This window comes from Crocuta crocuta, unplaced genomic scaffold (genome assembly GCF_008692635.1).
Source record: "Crocuta crocuta isolate KB4526 unplaced genomic scaffold, BGI_CrCroc_1.0 scaffold154, whole genome shotgun sequence".
Taxonomy (NCBI): Eukaryota; Metazoa; Chordata; class Mammalia; order Carnivora; family Hyaenidae; genus Crocuta; species Crocuta crocuta.
Genome location: NW_027530545.1, coordinates 6,838,584 through 6,860,648, shown reverse-complemented (window position 1 = coordinate 6,860,648; position 22,065 = coordinate 6,838,584). Strand labels below are relative to the sequence as shown.

Sequence of the window (22,065 nt, the reverse complement as noted above, 5' to 3'; positions counted from 1 at the left end):
ACAAAAGAATTGAGAAAACTAACAGAATTTTTTTCTCTCTCTCTTTCATATCAGATGCAACTCCAGTAGTACCTTCTCGGGCAGCAACTCCAAGATCTGTAAGAAATAAATCACATGAAGGAATTACAAATTCTGTAATGCCTGAATGTAAGAATCCTTTCAAGTTAATGATTGGATCATCAAATGCCATGGGAAGGCTCTATGTACAAGAACTGCCTGGAAGCCAGCAGCAAGAACTCCACCCTGTCTACCCCCGACAGAGATTGGGCAGCAGTGAACACGGACAGAAATCTCCATTCCGTGGCAGTCATGGAGGCCTCCCTAGCCCAGCATCGTCAGGTTCCCAGATATATGGAGATGGCTCAATCTCTCCAAGGACTGACCCACTTGGAAGCCCTGATGTTTTCCCAAGAAATAATCCTGGTTTTCATGGAGCTCCCAATTCTAGTCCTATTCATCTAAATAGGACTCCTCTTTCTCCACCTTCAGTAATGCTACATGGTTCTCCTGTACAGTCATCCTGTGCAATGGCTGGAAGGACTAATATACCTCTTTCCCCAACCTTGACTACAAAGAGTCCAGTAATGAAAAAACCAATGTGTAATTTTTCAACTAATATGGAAATACCACGAGCAATGTTCCACCACAAACCACCCCAAGGCCCACCTCCCCCTCCTCCACCTTCTTGTGCTCTTCAGAAAAAGCCATTAACATCCGAGAAAGATCCACTTGGCATTCTTGACCCTATTCCCAGTAAACCGGTGAATCAGAACCCTGTTATCATTAATCCAACTAGTTTCCATTCAAATGTCCACTCTCAGGTACCTGTGATGAATGTAAGCATGCCTCCTGCTGTTGTTCCTTTGCCAAGTAATCTCCCTTTGCCAACCGTAAAACCTGGTCACATGAATCATGGGAGTCATATACAAAGAGTTCAGCATTCAGCTTCAACCTCCCTGTCCCCTTCTCCAGTGACATCCCCAGTGCACATGATGGGGACTGGAATTGGAAGGATTGAGGCATCGCCCCAAAGATCACGCTCATCTTCCACATCATCAGATCACGGAAATTTCATGATGCCACCTCTAGGACCCCAGGCCACTTGTAGTGGTATTAAGGTTCCACCCAGGTCACCAAGGTCAACAATAGGGTCCCCAAGGCCATCAATGCCATCAAGCCCTTCTACCAAGTCCGATGGACACCATCAGTACAAGGATATCCCTAACCCATTAATTGCTGGAATGAGTAATGTACTAAATACCCCAAGCAGTGCAGCTTTTCCTACTGCATCTGCCGGAAGTGGTTCCGTAAAGAGTCAGCCTGGTTTGCTGGGAATGCCTTTAAATCAGATCTTGAACCAGCACAATGCTGCCTCCTTTCCAGCAAGTAGTTTACTCTCAGCAGCAGCCAAAGCACAGCTAGCAAATCAAAACAAACTTGCTGGTAACAACTGTAGCAGCAGTAGCAATTCTGGAGCTGTTGCTGGCAGTGGCAACACTGAAGGACATAGCACTTTAAACACCATGTTCCCTCCTACTGCCAACATGCTTCTCCCAACAGGGGAAGGGCAAAGTGGTCGAGCAGCACTAAGAGATAAGCTGATGTCTCAGCAAAAAGACTCATTGCGGAAAAGAAAACAACCACCTACCACAGTGTTGAGTTTGCTCAGACAGTCTCAAATGGATAGTTCTGCAGTTCCTAAACCTGGACCCGACTTGCTAAGAAAGCAGGGTCAGGGTTCATTTCCCATCAGTTCAATGTCTCAGTTACTACAGTCTATGAGTTGTCAAAGCTCTCACTTGAGTAGCAATAGTACCCCGGGTTGTGGGGGCTCAAATACTGCTTTGCCTTGCTCTGCTAACCAGCTGCATTTTACAGATCCCAGTATGAACTCCAGTGCTCTTCAGAATTCACTGACACAGAACATACCTTTGAGAGGGGAAGCCGTGCACTGCCACAATGCAAACACTAACTTTGTTCACAGTAACAGCCCAGTCCCAAACCACCATCTTGCAGGTTTAATAAATCAGATTCAGGCTAGCGGGAACTGTGGGATGCTCAGTCAGTCGGGCATGGCTTTAGGAAATTCATTACATCCCAATCCACCTCAGTCAAGAATTTCAACGTCCTCCACTCCAGTGATACCAAACAGCATTGTTAGCAGCTATAATCAAACAAGTTCTGAAGCAGGTATGGTTTTATTAGAAAAAAGTACCCCAAGGTACTAAACTTTTCTACGTTTTTTAAAATTTGTACCAAAATATTTATTATGATAAGAAATGATCCTTTCCCCATTGTGAAATTGTCATCATTTCTTTAGTATTTATAATTTTATTTACAGAATGCTAGGGATTTGTCTATCAGCAAAAATAACAACCAAGGGGATTCCATGTGTTTCCGTTATTTGTTGTCAATCTGTGTCATTTTGAATTTTGTTTGACTTTCAGTTGGTTATATAACCATTGGACTCTAAACTACAAAAGAAGCCATAGAAGGCAGGGTGTCCTGGTTCACGAGACATGTACTCGGTCTATGCCAATATAAAAGCCGTTTCCCCTAGCTTTTGTTTGTATTCAGGTAAATGACGCTCATCTTGGAAAACCCAAAAAGGCAAAAATAAATGGATTTTTTGTTCTTGCTGCTGACCAGAAATAGGTAAATGGTTAGGAAAGGTAACTAGAAGTTGTGTGAAGTAGAAAGCTGCCTTCTAATGTGTTTTCTTATCCTAGTATGCTATCCTTTATTATTTGTTGAGAAAATTAAAAAATGGATATTGGCTACTCCCTTTTTAAAAAAAAAGGTAATAATTTAAGTTTTCTAATAAAAAAGGCTTGAAACCTGATTTCCAGAATTTTTGATCTTGAAATTGTTTTACAGTTTTCTTGTAGAATTTAACTATTATTTTTACCATTGACATTAAGGTCTTGAACCCAAAGTTATTTTATCTCTTCATCCACTATAATGAAGGAGACCAATTTATTTAAAAGTAGACACATTAGAAAGAACTGTGTTCTGTGCAATAGGATCATCAGAAATTGTTATAAAAATCAGTAAAGAAGCATTAAAGAGGTAAATTCATTGAGACATCAGAAAATTTGACCATGGAAATATTTTAGAAAGAATACCCAAAATCCAACACTAATGGTTAGAGATTTGTATGAAATGACAGGGAGGAAACAGAAGATAATTGTAGAGACAATATTATTCAGATATGAATACAACAGGCTTTGAATAGCAGAATGCTACTGGAAATGAGAAAACTGCTGAGGCTTTTAATAACAAGCTATTGTTTGGATATGTATAGACTGTATTATACCCTCATGCTGGGAAAGCATTAGAACCTACATGTCTCTGTTGCTGGTGGTAAAATCGAGTGTTTTCCTTCCTTGTGTCACTACTTTACACCTGCCATCCTCCACAACTTGTGTTGTTTTATGTTTTGATGTCAGTATTTAATGAACTGTTCATTGACCTCTTATGTTAAAAAGAATATAAGGTGGAGAAGATAACTGAAATGATTAGTGCCTTCTAGATATTCTTAGTCTTAAAGAATCTCATGAAACTATTTTTTATGTGTTTAACAGGATACTTATTCCAAAGGGGCTTCCAACTTTTCAATGACTCATACTTTTTTAAATAATTCCACACAAGTGAAAATTTAATCTTATGCTTTTAGCAGATGAAAGTTACATGAAATCAGTAACTATTTTAAAACATACCGTATTTATTAAGCATGCCTTCAATCATTTAGATGAGACATTGTTAGTCTCATTGTATTATATATCTTTACATTTTGATACCCCTTACCTCAACTTACTTTGTTTCAGGTCTGAGTTCATATTGCAAAGTGTATATATTTTATTAATGATGTATTTCAATTCATCCGTAATGGAAAAGACCAACATTTATTTATATTTTTGTTTCTTCTGAATGTTCAGTTTAGACTTATTTTATATAGTCTTGGACATGTATTTTCTTGCTCCATGAACCTCTGTAAAGCATCAGATCTGGATTGCCGGTGCTGGGAGTGTCTAACACAGGTTGAAAATCTATTAATCTAAGAAAAGTGTCAGCATATAAATAGCTAAATTGTACAAGAATAAATGTCTAGTAATGATATGGATGTGACCAATCATGTGTAAGCTAACAGAAAGCATATGCTTTGATAAAAAAAAATCTAGGTCAGTAAGAAGTTTTAAAATATTAAACCTAATAAAATTAAATACTAATTATGTACATAGATCTGATGTGCAGCTGGTTGTGAAAATGGGTAGATTTACTAATTACTGTAACTCTTTGATGAGCTGAATATTGAAAAAGTCTCTAATTCCATGTTTCTTTTTGATACAGAGTAAACTGTGTCAACTGAATGCACTGTCGTTATAATTGCTTAGCCTAAATATTTATTTGCACTGACATTTATTCATCCATCAAATAAGAAGCAAGGCTAGGCATGCAGAGTGACCTAGCAGGTGACAGTCACAGCTACCCCTATAATCTCTGTTACGTAGTCCTAGCATACCAGTAAGACATTAGAAGAAAAATACATTTTACTCTTAAAATGTTGCTTATAGCTACCATAGCTATTGAGTACCTATGATGTGCCAAGTAACTTACCTATATTATTTCTAATCTGTGTAGTTCTCCAAAGTATAAGGTATTATTGCCCCCACTTTACAGATGACTAACTGAACTTCAGAGAATTTAAATAATTGTCCAAGATCACACATAACTGAATTAGAATTTGAACTCAGGTTCATCTGATTGTAAAATCCGTTTTCTTCCCAGCTGTGTAATTTCTTCATCTAAAACATTCGGTAGTCAAAAATACTGTTTTCACTTTCAAAGTCTTTAAAAATACGCAACAGATAATACATTAAAACACATCAGTGCATGTTACAAGCCACATTTGTAAACTTTTGATGCACTTTTAGACAAAGGTCAGTGATTTTTGCCTTCTCTCTGGATTCTGATATTAAGATGTTGTGTCAACACAGATGAAATGTCCAAACTATCAAGAGAACTGCCCCTCGTTTGTGAGTCACATTTGGTGACCTTGATTTTAATGAATTTGGGTCACCTAACTCAATCAGATAAGCATGGGATTCCTACTGGGCAACGTGTTAGTCAACTGTTGAAGGAGGCATCTATGCAGATGTTAGTTCTACCCTTCGAGCATGACAACACAGTGAAGGTGAAAGAGACCCACAGGTAACATAGAGCTACTCTTCTCTATGGTGACAGAGCCTGGACAGAACTCAAGTGACCTGCTTAATCCAGGGCCTTTTCCACTCTCCTAAGCAACTCAAAAATGTTACAGTAAGACTTTAATTAAGAGGAGGAATCACTTGCTCTGAGAACACTTAATTCAATTGGTAATTTATATTCAGAAACTTATTTTAAAGAGAGTTTTTCTATTATAAACAACCCAAATACTGTTTTTTTTAGGCCTTCATGTGAATTCCATGGGAAACATTTAAAGATGTATCACATCTCAAATATGGGAATTTGAGGCAGAGATAGTAAAAAAAAAATCAGGTAAAAGATATAAAATGCTTATAAAATATTTCTAAAATTTAAGACTATGCAAGGCTTATTTAAGACTATGCAAGGCTTTATTAATTCTATTTGGTGTTTTGAAATTGCCTTTCCATTAAAGCTCTCTGAACACTTTGCATTGTAAAGTTTACAGGTTTCTCTTCACTTTTTAGATATCAAATTACAAGTAAAGTTTAATATTTCCATGTAACAGATTTAGAAAATGACCAGTAGGATACTTGCTGACATTCCTCAAGTTGTAATGTAAAGCTTGGGTGGGTCTGGCAAACCAAACCCCAAAGTTCCTGATTCTCAGTCCAAATACTCAAACTGCTGAATGCAAGTATGTTCTGAAATCCATCAGTAGTGTCCATTTAAAGCAACTTTCCATTTATGTAGAGAGCCAAGTTTCAGCATTTAAATGGTTCCAGCACATCCTTTGGGGTTTCGTTTTAGGGAGGGATCCCAAATCAAGTGCCCTTGACTGGCAAATGTTATCAGGCCTGTGCCTCCTCAGTCTTCTGACCACGGCTCACCTGCTGGCCATAGAACAAGTGTCCCTGTGACAACTTATCTCTTCCGTGGCCCTGTGGTTTTTTACAATTTTCAAAGAAGCAAAAAGATTGAGACTACTCTGCTAACCAACCTAATAACTGAACCTTACCTTCTCCAATGTGATAATCATTAAATACAACTTTTTCACTTCAAAGCCCCTTTTATATTCTCTTCCTTTTTTCTAGTACAAAACATTTAATCAACTCTTCTAAACACAGGAACATAGAATCCTCTGAAGGGAAAAGTATGAGTTTGTACCAGAAGAGAAAATAATTCAAACATTTATTTGCCTTAACTCTTAAAGAGATACACTGACTAACAATAGAAATAAACCTATGAATAAATACATGTTCATGGATATTCATATATATTTTTTAAAAACTCTGGAAAATAAAGTGTTTTTCTTTCAACACACACACACACAAAAAAAACCATTTGATTGAAACTCAGTACAGCCATTGATATGGTAGGTATAAGAAAATGAAATAGAGACCACAAAAGAACACTTTAGGTAAAAGACTGCAAAGCAATGAGCTTGGTTTTATGTTCTATGTATTTATTTATTCTCAGAACATGCCAGTAAAGAAAATAAAGGGAAATTGTTATTCCCTACATTTGAAGTTACAGGTGCAAAGAGATTATGGGATAAAAATGTTCAAGGATGGATTGTACTATGTAAGTTAACCCTCTCAGGATACGGGACATTTGTGTGGAAATACTCTTCTAGTCTTATAAAGATTAATGTAGAGTGAAGAAGGGCAAAGCCTCCTTTAATGTGGTTGAATTAATAATAGTTGATATTGACATCTTTTCCAACCAAACTTTTAAATGTCTAGATTTTATCCCTCATCTGATGCACAAGGCTTCTAGGTTAAAAGTTGCCTTCTGCTTTGTTTTTTAACCAATACCAAAACTCTATTAAATTCTTGATTGTGTGATAAAAATCTATGTCTGTTCTTTCAGTTAAGTTTTTGCAAAATGAGCCATTTCTTCTTTGCTGTAAGATATTTTTAAAATGATGTCTTGCTGTTTAAGAAGGTTTCCTATTATCAGGGTTACACCACTTGTTTTGTTTACGTATTCCAGGTTTAATGTTTCCTTGTGTACAAAAGAAAGACTTAAAATATGTTTGACTTTAGACATTGGGTATGTATAATCAAAGGTGAAAACAGAACTCAGAGTGGTTTGATATGTTTGCTGATTCAATGATCTATTTTGTACCTTTCAAGAAATAAATTGTCCCAGTGTGCAAATTGGGAGAATCTTATTCCATTGCAATACACTAAACTCACTTATGAAGTCACTAGAAATTCTTCAGTTCTCTAGGACATGACTAAGTTATTATTTACTAAAATCAAGTGGTCTGAAAACATTGATGCAGCTTCTAAAAGTACCCAAATTCGAGGCAGTAATGTTAACTCTTCAAAAATTTGACTCATTAAAAATAACGCTTAAAAATATTTCTGTGGTATCATCAAAACAGATTTCATTTCCACATGCATGTAGTACTAGATAAATCATAGTGTTCTTCCTTTACGGGAACTTACGTCAAACAACATTAAGGCCAGTAAAGCAAAGAGTAGACTAAAAATTATTTTGTAAGAATTATACTTGCAAATTCAAAGTAACAGCTCACCTTTTTACAGGAACCTTAGTTCCAAAAATGGAACTAAACAACAGAAGTGTGAGGAGTTGCTGAGATACTCCTGGGTGAGAGCTAGTCCAGGAAAGTTCAAAATATGTGTCCAAGACCTATGGGGTACAGGTATAAGGGAGAGCATTCATCAGAGGTAACCTAGAGCAGACCCCCTGTGCTGCACAACTCCACAGGAACACCTCTTTTGACAAACATGCTTCCTGGAGCACAGCTCCATAGACCACTCCTCACAAAGTCAAGCAAGTCAGAGGCCTGACTCTAAAGCAGTGTTTTCAACCTTTTGGTATTTCTTCCTATAGTAAGAAATTAACTTGCATTATAATCCACTAGAGATATGTTTCTAGTATATAACAAAAGTTTCCAAAAATAAAACATTTATTATATGTGATGCACTCTGATCCCATTCTATCTTATCCTGTCTTATTCTATTTCTTTTTTTTTTTCTTCTCTAAGACAGTCATGGCCCACTGAAATGATTTTATCACCCACTAACATGNGAAACATTTTGCACAAAATATTTCCTTAGGTATACAATGTATTCTTTTGTTTTTCTATTTCATTTATCAAAATATACTGGTTGGGGCATACTAAGTTGGTTTCGCAGCCCCAAATAGGCCTAAACTGTCTTAGAATATTCATGAGGTAATTAACAAATATTTACTGAGCGCCTAGTATGTGCTAAGCACTGTTTTAGCACTGCAGATCAAGTAGTACAATGGAAGGACACAAAGTTAACTATTTATAACTTAGAAACTCAGTTCACTCTGCTCGTTAAACAAAATAAGGAGATAAAACTTCCAAATGGAATGTTGAGATATTTTAACTGTTACTCTACCCCCATATTCAGAGAGCAGAAATCCCACCAAGCAAAAGATTTAACCTCTTTTCTCAAAATTGGTTTCCTTACAATAAAAAAAAACTTTTTTAATGTGATAAAAGGCTTTTCTAAAAATAAACCAAAACTTTGTTGCTTGAGTAAACAGTGAAACATCTCAAGCATTTTTGCATTTACTCCAACAGTTGATGGAGTAATTCTGTTTTAAGGAAACAGAAATGATCAGTTTTGGTTTTTGTTTGTTTGTTTTTGCCTGACCCCATTGCCACCACAAAACTGATCTTGATACAGTCATGACTGAAACATCACATTCCACTATTCAAGTTGCATCCTTTCCACTGGTTTTCTTCCTCCCCAGCAGGCTGGCCCCGTTAAGGGTGGAGAGCATTTCATTAGATGCTGCCTTTGATCGCTTCCCCTCCTCTTCTTATAGCCACCAATCCCTAGGTCTTCCTGCCTACTTCTGGTAAAGGAATGCTAGGAATTTACATCAGGATGCAAAGCACAAAGATAGAAATTGATATATTTTTGTAATTACATATACCATGCCATTACTGAGGCTTGGGGAAATAATGTCTTGTTGGAAGATCTAGACCTCTCATACAAGTTATCTTTCTATTTATTTTTTAAATTAATCCTTTAAATATAGAGGAGAAAATTTTACTATTTCCATGGGATTGAAAAGTGAATTATATTTTATTAGACTCACTAGAGCATTATGTTTTCTCTTGTTTCTACAAGCATTCATTTTTATTAAGGATTACCATTGACCTTGTTTGCATTTAAAGTACACTTGCCAAAGCAAATGATAAAGGTCAAATGGTGAAGGCATACCTTTTATATGATTCATCTCTTAGGTTCTTAAATTTTTATGGATAAAAATCAGTATTTGGGCATATTAACTTTGCAAAAGTTTTATAGCATAAAGTGGTATTTATTCAAAATTGGAGATATAGATCAAACGGGTATGATGACAATTTAAAAGCACTTTATTGATTCATTTGGTATAAGCTTTATGCCATCTCTTGTGTACATACAAAGGCATGTACAATAATACTAATACTTAAGAGTCAACCATATAAGAGTTTAGCATAATACAGTGACTTTTCTTAAAGGATATTGGTGACAAGGGAAATAAATCTAAAGGGGTGGATATTACCTGTGTTCTAAAAAGCAAATAAAAAAATTTAAAGGAAGCAGAAAAAACATCTCAATAATGAAACAATAATAGGAAAATATCCTTTAAAAATATTTTAAAAATTTACTGGTGATATTTCTGTATGTACACACACATATACACTCCCACACATCATAAATTATATGTGTGTGCAAAGAGTACTGTTTACATCTGGAAATCTACCCCACTGGGCAAGCTAAGAGTGTCAATTCCTGATTGTCCCATTATATCTCAACCTCTGATTGCATGTCTAGGCACGTGATCTCACCCCATAAAAGTTTCTTTGGGTGGCTTTGCAGTTTCATCTCCTACTTCATTAAAAGCAACAGAGACAATGAGAAAAAGAATGTGTGCCAGTTCATGGTGCTGCTGGCTGATGTGAAATAATCATTTTTTTCAATTAAAGGACTTCTCCAACTTAGTAACTTGTTCCAGGCTCCAGATGCCATTTGGCTATTTAAATGCTAAATGTTTAGTGAATAGTTTGCTTTTTTAAAAAACTTAGTAACTGTCCCTTTCACTAGTTTAAGCACAAAACATCTTGGCTGGGGGAAAAAAAATCATCTTTAAGAAAACATTTTTTTTCTACGTGCTTCAAGAGACCATATGGTTTTTACATAGAACTGTAAAGTAGGATTGCCTCAGAGAGTGCCTATGCAAGATTAAGCGGTTCAGAAATAAGCAATCTCCAATTTCACTCCAGACATAAAAATTCAAGGTCTTCTTTGGATGACCCCAAACATTTCTGAGTGACTTTAAGAACTCAGAATACTTTGGAATATACCTCTTCCCCTGTAAGGTGATTTTAACTCCCAGGAACACGTGAGAGTCTGAGGTAACTTGTTGTCTTCCAGGCATCTCCTTTCCTGTCTCTTACCTCCTGGCCAATATTGGACCAATACTGAAGTCAGTTTTTACTTTCCCCACAAAAGAATGGTATTCTCTCTCTTACTTCCCAATCACATGCCACACACACAGCATCAAAAGCTCTGATTTCTAGAAGTTGAATGCAGGTTTTATGATCTTAATAGATTCATTGAACTGACATTTTTGGAATGCCAACCATGTGTTAGAGACCGTGGTAGGTTTCAGAAATAAGAAGCGATCCTTGCCTTTTAATGGTTTAGAAAGATAATTTCAAAGTTCTGTGCTACTTGTCTAAGGCAGTACGTTTAACAATGGTGGGAGGGCAAGGGTATGTGGAAAAGTAGCATACAATAGTTTTAGTCAATTTCTTTGTTTTCAGCATATGTACTTTCATATACTTTATTACCCTCCATGCACTTCATTATCTCCTTGGTTTTTTTCTTTTTCTAATGACCTTGTTTCTATCTCCTTATTCCAGTTTCAAATCCCAGATCAAATGTTACCATTGCTTAGTTTACCCTGACACCTTCAGTTTTCCAATTGTCCCCTTGCTATATAGCTGTCAAATCTCTTAGTATGTGGCATTACAGTTACACTAGATCTATGAACAGAGCTTTAACATTTCTGATTCATATAAGCTCCCAATAAATGTATTTGGAAGAGGAAAAAGAAAGACAAGGAGATTTGTGTGTTTATCACTTTTCCTCTACTCTGAGTTCCTGCAGGAAAGGGCAGGGAGCTGTTTCTGTTGTTTTATATCACCGCTTCTATCCTTTTATTTAACAAAGCCTTTCTGCTCATTGTTGAAAGTTAGAGAAAATAAAAACTAGGCCTTGATCCACATACTATCCTTAAGACGTTTGGATCTCCACCACATTTCTGTTTATAATATTTTCTTTATTGTCATTCCTCAAGAATATTTAGATGAAGAACTTTTAGAATAACCTCCCCAAATGGCTCCTAAATGTAGATGTTTCTCTCTTGCAAAACAGGACAAAAATATTAATAGTAGTAACCTCTAAGAAAACCCTACATATATAATGCCTTGCTAGATTATTTTGAAAATGTGCTCTGGTTGTGGTTAAAAGAACAGTGGTCTGCACATTTAAATGTGTCATTATTGGTTAGCAGATTGGAAAAATGGCCACAGATAGTGATTACCAGTAAATAAGAGTTGTTATTGGCTTGTTTAAAAAGATGGCTTGCAAATGCAAATAAAGCACATTTTTTGCCCATTTACAGAAAGAACGAACTTTATGAAGCAGTGAAATGCTTAAGGTGTTGACTTTTATTACAAATCTGAATTAACATTTAAGGAATTGTATACCATATGCCTACTTCAGCATTTGATGTGTTCTTACTCTACTCTTTGTGAACATAGTCACTATTTTGTGATAATAGTTTATAAATATTTATATATTTCTAAACAGATTTGTTATAAACCTCATTCTTTAAATGAAACACTGAAAGAAAACTAAAAAAAAAAAAAAACAGACATACAACTGGGAAAAATTACAAAGTCATGCAATATAGAGATATTTTATAAGGTGTGTTGGGTATACGGATTTATACTTATTATTACTATATCACCACTACTAACCACAGCTACTAATGTAAATAATAATGCTGACAATGATAACTCCTTTTATTTGTATAGGCTTTCAAACATTACGAGCCTTTCACTGACCTGTTTTTGATTCTTACAACAACATACAGGTTTTCCCTGAGGAAAAATTCAAAGGTAGCAAAGTATCATATGCAGGAAGATGTTCATCTCTGTGTTATATACGATGATGAAAATATAAATGCCAAACTTTATCAGAATGGTTCAGCAAATATGATCGATCCATAGGTTACAAGGTTAAAAATATTCATACAAATGTCCATATATCAAAAAAGAAAAATTTTTGTGTTATTCCACTAGAAGAAAACAAGAAGCATATAAAATTTGTAATACTGATACAATGATGGAAACATTTCTGTGTATTTCTATTTGGACAAGGTCTCAATGGTAACATAGTCAAATATAAAGTTTTTGATGGCATAGCACAGCAATAAAGTGTTTGAATTATTTTAGATTTTCAGTAACACTAGTGTTGTTCATTATATCATATACATGTTACATAAGCCTGTAACAATATTTGCTGAATGCATATAATACATACTGCATCTCTTTAGGGAAAGACCTTTTACGAAAACAATGATTGTAGGTTACTTTTCAACAGAATGTGATTCTCACTCCATCCCTTGTGCATCTGGATCGCCAGGGGTGATTTCAAAGGATACTCAGGCTGTACCCTAAGAGATGAGTTTTCAGCTAGCCTGAGATAAGGCCCAGGCATTGTTTTTGTTTATTTGCTTGTTTAAAGTTCTCCAGGTAATTCTGTTGTGCATCTTGGATTGAGAACAACTAAAATGATTATAATAAACAACTGAAGTTTTACATTTTTAATGTTAAGTTCCTTGAATTTTCATCCAAAGCATAAGACTTTCAAGATTAAGAATGCTATTTGGGGTGATGGCATTTGGTCTGATTTAGGGAACCCTAAGTACAGAGTATATTTATGCTATCAGTGACAAAGATTAAAAGATCAAAAAATGTAGTGTTGATGAGAAATGAACACTGCCATACACTGTTTATAAAAGTATTAATTGAATGTGCATTATTCAACTTGACTGTAGGGCGGTTTGACAATATGTACTCAAAGCTTTAAAAATATGTAAACTCTTTTGTCCCTGGAATTCCACTTTTAAGAATTTATCCTTAGAAAATAACAGCACATTGGCAAAGATGAGCTAATAAGAACGTTTATTGCAGTGTTGCTTACAACAGTAAAAGATGGTAAACAATCAGATATCCACAACTGTGGATTGATTAAATTTTGGTATCTTCATACATGACACAAGTAAAATGACTTTCAGGTTAACACGAGTTAACATGGTAAGGTAGTTGAAACCTATTGATAAAAGAAAAGGGTTATGGATAAAACATAAAAGTTACAAAGCAGCATGATTCTGTTTTTGTTAAAATATGTAATTTGTGTATATATGTCTGCATATGTATATACATACAGGTGGGAAAAGCCTGAAGAACTGTATACTAAAATATTAATAGTTATCTCCATAGGTATTTTTTATTTTGTTTTATACACTCATGTGTATTCTAGGGTTTTTTTTTTCCACTAAAAGGAGGTGGTAGTATTATAAATAAAGACCAAAAACATTTTCTTAAATGAAAAAATATGTTTTGAAAAATAAAGCCTTGTCACCCTTGTCTGCCAATGACAGCGCAGATTGCCCTATTTTCACCTTGTCCAGGCTGTGAGAAGCAAGATGTTTGATAGTTAGAAACAGCTATTTCCTAATATTTTTTAATATTTCTAAACTTCTTCAATAGACTTATTTTCAAAGTAGATGAGGAAGTATAAAGTTACACTTCAGCTTCATTAACCACTGCCAAATCGTCTCTGATTACAATTAATCTGATTTAAATTCACAAAGGCGACGTGGAACAAATGAATTGAAATGAACCTTAGTGTATTTTTATGGGGTTGTCTTCCTTAACATCCATAATTAATAGGTGGTTTGTTTTTTCTTCTTCTTCTTCATTGTAGGTGGTTCAGGACCATCATCCTCTACAGCCATAGCTGGCACCAGCCACCCTGCCATCACAAAGACAACATCTGTTCTGCAAGATGGCGTCATAGTTACCACCGCAGCTGGAAATCCACTGCAGAGTCAGCTGCCTATTGGGAGTGATTTTCCTTATGTTGGCCAAGAGCACGCACTTCATTTTCCATCCAACAGCACTTCAAACAACCATCTTCCACACCCCTTGAACCCCAGCCTCCTCAGTTCTCTACCTATCTCTTTGCCAGTGAATCAACAGCATCTCCTAAACCAGAATCTATTAAATATCCTCCAGCCTTCAGCAGGAGAAGGCAAGTCTGAGATCAACCTCCACCCTTTAGGTTTTCTCAACCCGAATGTAAACGCTGCTTTAGCTTTTCTCTCCGGTGACATGGATGGGCAGGTATTGCAGCCTGTTCACTTTCAGCTCTTAGCAGCCCTGCTTCAGAACCAAGCCCAAGCAGCTGCCATGCTTCCCCTGCCATCTTTCAATCTGACCATCTCAGATCTTTTGCAACAGCAAAATACACCTTTACCCTCATTAACACAGATGACAGCCCCACCAGACCATTTGCCAAGCAATCAGTCAGAGAACAGCCGAGCTGAGACCCTTTTAACCAGCCCCCTGGGGAACCCTTTACCGGGCTTTGCAGGCAGTGACACTACTTTTAACCCCCTGTTCCTCCCAGCTGTCACTGGGGCCTCAGGATTAATGGCCTTGAATCCCCAGCTGTTGGGAGGTGTCCTGAACCCAGCATCGGCCAACACCGCTAATCATCCAGAGGTTTCCATAGCAACTTCCTCCCAGGCAACCACTACCACAACCACTACATCATCAGCAGTGGCAGCACTGACTGTCTCAACACTTGGTGGGACAGCAGTGGTGTCAATGGCAGAAACATTGCTGAATATATCTAATAATGCTGGGAATACACCTGGTCCAGCTAAACTCAACAGTAACTCTGTGATGCCACAGCTACTTAACCCTCTACTGGGGACAGGTCTGCTTGGTAAGTTACATTTTTTCACAAATTTTTACCAAAGAAACGTTTTTCTAATTCTATTTTCTCCTTTTTAAAAACTCCATTTTGTCACACTATTTTTAAAAATGTTTTTGTTATGTCACAGCTTGCTTAAGGAACTAAATATAATAACACCCCCACACACCCTTAGTTATACAAACATGAAAATGACTTTTTCCTCTTCCCCTGTTCGAGCAGCACTGAATAACATTTTAATCTACTTTCTCTGATCTTCTAATTCTGATGCCACTTAAACCTAACCTACCTATCGTTCTCTTCAGCCAAGTACAGTCTGATTTTCCAAACAATAAAGCACAGGCCCATCTTAAAAGTAACTCTTACTTGAATTTTAGTTGGTGTGGCATCACAGGGTTAGTATGAGCGGCTGCACTGTGGATGGAAACTGTTTGAGGAAGTATTGCTTCCAGGCGACCCCTAAATAAACAAAACTAAATGCTTATCCAGAAAAATGAGAAACAAGGCATAAAGATATTCAAAGATAAATTTTGCTCAAGTTCAAGGAAACAGATAGTCTCAATAGCCGATGTTAGATTTCCTCAGCCAATATAATTCCTTAGAATTTTGTGTCTTAAAAACAAAATCCTTCACATATATTATCCTATCACAAAAAGGTTAGAAAATAATGGCAAGTATATCCAACTGACTGATGCAGATAGCTGTAACAGTAAGTGCAGAGATGGTATCCAGAAAGTCTGGAAAGAGGCAAATACATATAATACAGTCACAAGGTATTTAAATTTATTGATTTAATAAAAATTAATAATAATGTTTCCAGATTTTATGGATGCCTTTAGAATATAGTTTACTAATTTTATAGTTCACTCTAGGCTATAGTTTATTAGTTCTATCTGGCATCAAAATCAACAGTAAAATAACCTAAAAAGCATTACAGATTTACATATTTCAAGTTACAAGACAATTTCAATGGCATTGTCTTCAAGATAATTTCACTGTAATTTTAAAACAAGTTAATTTTGAATTATGAATATGAACTTAGTTGTTAGCTTATCCCAACTGATTGAGTAATATTTATTTTTAATGATTATGGCAATGAATTCTTTTGTATTATTGGCTTTACAGTTTTAATTTTAGGTGACCAACCTCTTACTTAAAAACAAAATACGTGTTCCTAGGCCAAATCTGATTTTCTTTGGTGGTATTTATTGATGACTGTGGCATGAGAACTAAATTTTGTAAACAAGGCCTGATCAGATCCACTCGTTTTAATAATTTGCTCAGATACTTATGATTACTAAAACATTTTAGGATTAATTTCCACCTTTAGTTTTAGGTGCTCTAACAAAAATAATTTCAAGGAATTTATAACACCGAAGCTCAATCTAGAAGGATTGGCTAATGGAAAAAGCAAAGACTAAGTAGTGTCTCCGGGACATAAAATCAAAAAACTAATTATGGAAGATAAAATTAATTAATACTACTACTCTCTATTTACCACTTAGTAAGACTTTGGTGAGAAAAAGAGAAAAGAATGACCGTGTCACGTGTAGTTTTCAGGTTTTGTTTCAGGAATCCTCAGGTGCATAGATAGGCACAGGATCTCCGAAGAGTCACACTGACTTACACTTTATGTTTTTCAAACTATAGGTGACATGTCCTCAATAAACAATACTTTGAATAACCATCAACTGACTCATCTGCAGTCGCTGTTAAACAACAATCAGATGTTTCCTCCAAATCAGCAGCAGCAGCAGCAGCAACTTCTCCAGGGGTACCAGAACCTGCAGGCATTTCAAGGACAGCCCACAATCCCTTGCCCGGCTAACAGTAACCCTATGGCTTGTCTGTTTCAGAACTTTCAGGTACTCTCCTTCCCTGGGTTACTCAAATAGTAAGCAATGTCTAGGTCTGTTAAAATACTTAATTGGGGGGAAGAGACAGAAAAAAGAGGCCATGTGCCCTTTCACCTCCACTTACTATTATTTTCCAGTAATGACTATTGTGAAACATTCCAGTCTTTTGTGTGAAGGTTATTTTATTTTGCCTGAGGCATCTCAGTGGTCCTTTGGGAGCGGATGGTAAAAACTGATCATATGATCCTCTTAAACTCCCTCAGGGTTTCCACTGCTCTCATGACTGAAATCCACATCTTTAATATGCCAGCTTGGGCTGACTCTCTAGTCCTGGCCTCACCGCTCACCCTAGCTTCAGCTATATAGTGTTCCTTTAGCTTTACAAGTGGAACACATTTCTGACAGATTAAGGAGCTAGATGGAAAGAGTGACACTTAATAAATATAAAAAGGAAATACAGAATTTTTTTTAAATAATCTTGAGGCAGAGAAGGTTCTTTCGGTAAGACACAAAATCAGGAGGTCAAAAAGAGAAGAAGTAATAGGGTTGAATATATAAAACTTTAAAATCTCCATATGACGAAAGGTATTTTAAATAAAGTTAAAGACAAGTGCACCTGGCAGAAAATACTTACATAATAATGGCAAAAAATTGACATTCATTATATAAAAAGAGCTCCTACAAATCAGGAAGAAAAAAGATAATTGATTAGAAAAATGAACAATAGATACGAACAGAAAATGAAAAATAAATTATTAATGAACATATGAAAAGAGTAATCAGAGTAATACAAATTACAACACTCATGTGTCCATCAGATTGATTGATATTCCTTGCTGACTTTTAAAGATATTGTTGGTCTGATTGTATGCTGATACAGATTGTATGCTGATACAAATCCAGGTAATTTGATAGTTTATCAGGAGTTTCTTTAAAGTTTATTTTATTTATTTAGAGAGAGAGCAAGCAGAGGAAGAGAGTGAGAGACAGAGACAGGGAGAGAAAATCCCAAGCCTGAGTCTGCAGCACCCAACGTGGGGCTCAAACCCACAAACTGTGAGATTATGACCTGAGCTGAAATCAAGAGTCAGTCACTTAACCAACTGAGCCACCCAGGCTCAGGTTTTTAAATATACATATCCTTGGGATGCCTGGGTGGTTCAGTTAGTTAAGCGTCCAGCTTTGGCTCAGCTCATGATCTTGTGGTTCATGAGTTTGAGTCCTGCATTGAGCTCCCTGCTATCAGCACGGAGCCCACTTCAGATCCTCTGTCTCCCTCTCTCTGCTTCCCCACCCCCAAGCCTTGCACAACTCTCTCCCTCTCTCAAAAAATAGACGTTTTTCAAAAGTAATGTAAAAAAATAAATATACATACCCTTTGACCTGGAAGTTCAACTTCTTTGTATCTATTTTACAGAAATCTTCAAATGTGAGCGAAAGGGAATTCGCTCAGAATGTTCATTACAACGTGATTTGTGGTGGCGAAAGTTAGAAGCCACTTAAGTGTCTATCAGCAGGAAAATAATTAAATATATTATGGTATATCCATCTTTCTAGTAGTTTAAGAGGTGTAGGTAGACTTGTATAACTGATATGGAAAGATCCACAAGATTGCAAGGCTTCAATACTGTGGTATTGTAGAATACTAAAGTACAGAACCATTTATGTGAAAGAAGGAAGAAAAGAAAGAAAACTGGATATACACCTACGCACCTTAATGTATTCAAAATAAGTGTCTGTAAGGATGCACTGCAGCACTGATTACTTCTGAGGAAGGAAATGGGATTGGAAAGGGATGGGAATGTCAGGTTTGGATGGGGAATAGTGATAAAGAAAATTTTATGTGTTTTGACAATGAGAAAATATTCATGTACATCTTATGGAGTAAGATAAATTTAGAAGGGAAGAGAAAGTGCTCAGCCATGTCACTGAGAATCTCAAACAAGTAGATAAAGAACTCCACTAGATTTTAGTGATGGTGGAATTCAGTTTTGGTGGAGTGATGGGAGCACAAGACAGAGTGCAGTGGGTGGAAGGATGAAAAGGTTAGGAATTAAAGAGTGTGGATTACTCTTTCAAGAACGTGACTGGCAAGAACATAAGAGAAATAGGGTGGTGCCCCAAGGCAGACGTAGGTTGAATGCAAACTTTTAAAATAGGGAAGCTATGCACATGGTTGTATAGCCAAAGGAAAGAGAAAAATAAAAATAAAAAGTGGGAAAGATTGAATATAAAGAAGAGAAGGGAAGCACAGCGGGCAGCGCATCAGTCTCATAATCTGAAGGTCCTGAGTAAGAAGAGAGAGATAACAGATGAGGTAAGATCTCTGACGATTGCCTTGGGATCCAAAGCATAAATGAAGGACTTACCTTCAGAGAGCAGAAGAGGCCCTTCTTACACTGGGAAGCGGGGCAGGATTTGGGGCATAGAAGTATGTCCTGCCAGGGGGCAGAGAGTAGCAGAGGATAAGAACTATGAGAATTCTTAACCATCAGAACTCCATTCTCTCTATTAAGTAAGGCTATCCACTAAGAATAGTGCTGGAGATGGTAAGCAGCCAGCTTGAAGAAGTGGATGACGATTTGAATGTCTGTGAAGGGGAATGGTACCCAACTAGAGGGTCATTGCATTGATGAGAACAGTAAGCCCCCAGCTGCAGTTGAAAGCCCTAAATTCCTAGACAGATACTCCACATTCTCACTGTGGATATAGATAAGCAGGCAGTTAAATTCATCCCGGATTGAGATTTTTATCTGGTAGCTTTAGACAGGGAAGAATAACAAGAGAGTGGTTGATATACTGATGGATCCCAGGTTCTGGTTTAGTAGAAAAGGATGTGAAGACAAGAAGGGACAGATCGTTGAGGGGAAAATTTGAAGTATCAAGGGTTCAAAGCAGCAATTCTTAGGTGGGGTTGGTGAAATTAGAATAACCTTAGGGACTTTTTCTAACTGCATCATCCTTCCCGTCCTGAGCATGGATATTCTTACCTACTGGGAATTCCCTCCCTTCACCTTTTCCCATTTAAGAGTCACATCTTGATGGCTATAGAAAGCCATTGACACTATTGAGAGCAGAGGGGTGTCCCCTAGCCAGTAGCCAGGTAAGATTGAAAAGTAGGTGTCACTGTTCAATCTGAAGTTTTCAAAAATAGTGTCATATCAGAAATATTTTATTATTATAAAAAGAGTATATATATATACACATATATATATGGAGTATGTATATATACATATATATATTTATGGAGAGAGATTGAAGAAAGAGAAAGGGAAGGAGTCTTTTAGCTTAGTTATATTTCAGTAGAAATATAAGTGAATTAGAAATCCTTTTCAAAATTTGGTTCCGTTTGTAATTCGAGCAGTCCTGGTTACTGACATGTTTCTCTCTTTGAATTTCAAGTTGCAAAACCTGTAATGACAGTTAAAGATGTGGAGTCATTACCTGAAAACAGTTTGTGTCCAACTACCTCATCTGTAACTCTTCTAAAGAATGTATGGTAATGATGATTTCTTAAAACAAAAATCTGTGAAATGATTTCAACCAAAGAAACGGGACCCAAATATAACCAAGGCACAAGCTTTTCTAAACAGAGTGCCTTTTTATTTCAAGCCTTACTCTTCCTTTTTATTTCCTTCCTTGTTATATTTGTTTGCCTGTTGGCAGATCTTAATATGGTCTTTCTCTTCAAGGTCTTTAAAGGCTTTTGTCTCTCTCACCACTTCCTGTCTGTTTCTTCAAGGTGAGAATGCAGGAGGATGCAGCTCTCCTAAACAAAAGAATAAGCACTCAGCCGGGGCTCACGGCTCTTCCTGAGAACCCAAACACTCCACTTCCACCTTTCCAAGATACATCTTGTGAGTTGCAACCGAGGATTGACCCATCTCTTGGTCAGCAGGTGAAGGATGGCCTCATTGTGGGCGGCCCAGGTGATGCTTCTGTGGATGCCATTTACAAAGCAGTTGTTGATGCAGCCAGCAAAGGAGTTCAGGTTGTCATCACCACTGCAGTCAACAGTACAACTCAGATCAGCCCCATTCCAGCTCTGAGTGCCATGAGTGCCTTCACTGCCTCGATTGGTGACCCATTAAGTCTCCCTAGTGCTGTCAGTGCGGTCATTCATGGACGAAACATGAGCAGTGTCGATCATGAGGGTAGGCTGAGGAATGCAAGAGGGGCTCGGCTGCCCAGGAATCTGGACCATGGGAAGAACTCAAATGAAGGAGATGGGTTTGAGTATTTCAAGTCAGCAAGTTGCCACACATCCAAAAAACAGTGGGACGGGGAGCAAAGCCCTGGAGGGGAGCGAAACCGGTGGAAGTGTGAGGAATTCTTAGATCATCCAGGCCATGTCCACAGTAGTCCTTGTCACGAAAGGTCCAACAATGTCTCCACACTGCCATTTCTGCCTGGGGAACAGCACCCGGTACTGTTACCACCAAGAAACTGTCAAGGGGATAAAATTCTGGAGGAAAATTTCAGGTATAATAACTACAAAAGAACTATGATGAGTTTTAAGGAGAGACTAGAGAACACTGTGGAAAGATGCGCACACCTTAATGGGAACAGACCTCGACAGAGTCGGGGCTTTGGAGAGCTGCTGAGCACCACAAGGCAAGACCTGGTCCTAGAGGAGCAATCTCCAAGCTCCTCAAATAGTTTGGAAAGTTCTCTAGTCAAAGACTACATCCATTACAATGGAGACTTTAATGCCAAAAGCATTAATGGGTGTGTGCCTAGCCCTTCAGACGCTAAAAGCATTAGTAGTGAAGATGACCTAAGGAATCCAGATTCCCCTTCTTCAAATGAGTTGATACATTATAGGCCAAGGACGTTCAACGTTGGCGACTTGGTCTGGGGCCAAATCAAAGGACTTACTTCTTGGCCTGGAAAATTAGTAAGAGAGGACGACGTTCACAATTCATGTCAACAAAGCCCCGAGGAAGGGAAGG

General features: G+C 37.1%; 1 protein-coding gene across 5 annotated transcripts in view; it reads left to right on the top strand.

The window, feature by feature from the left end:
* MBD5 (methyl-CpG binding domain protein 5) overlaps nucleotides 1-22,065 on the top strand; it is a 430,738-nt gene that overhangs the window by 384,398 nt on the left and 24,275 nt on the right. For all 5 annotated transcript variants that reach the window (XM_077767790.1, XM_077767788.1, XM_077767791.1 and 2 more), the window contains 4 exons: nucleotides 55-2,190; nucleotides 14,244-15,269; nucleotides 16,908-17,122; nucleotides 20,856-22,064. In XM_077767790.1, coding sequence (XP_077623916.1) covers nucleotides 55-2,190; nucleotides 14,244-15,269; nucleotides 16,908-17,122; nucleotides 20,856-22,064 — 4,586 coding nt within the window. The remainder of the gene's footprint in view (nucleotides 1-54; nucleotides 2,191-14,243; nucleotides 15,270-16,907; nucleotides 17,123-20,855; nucleotide 22,065) is intronic.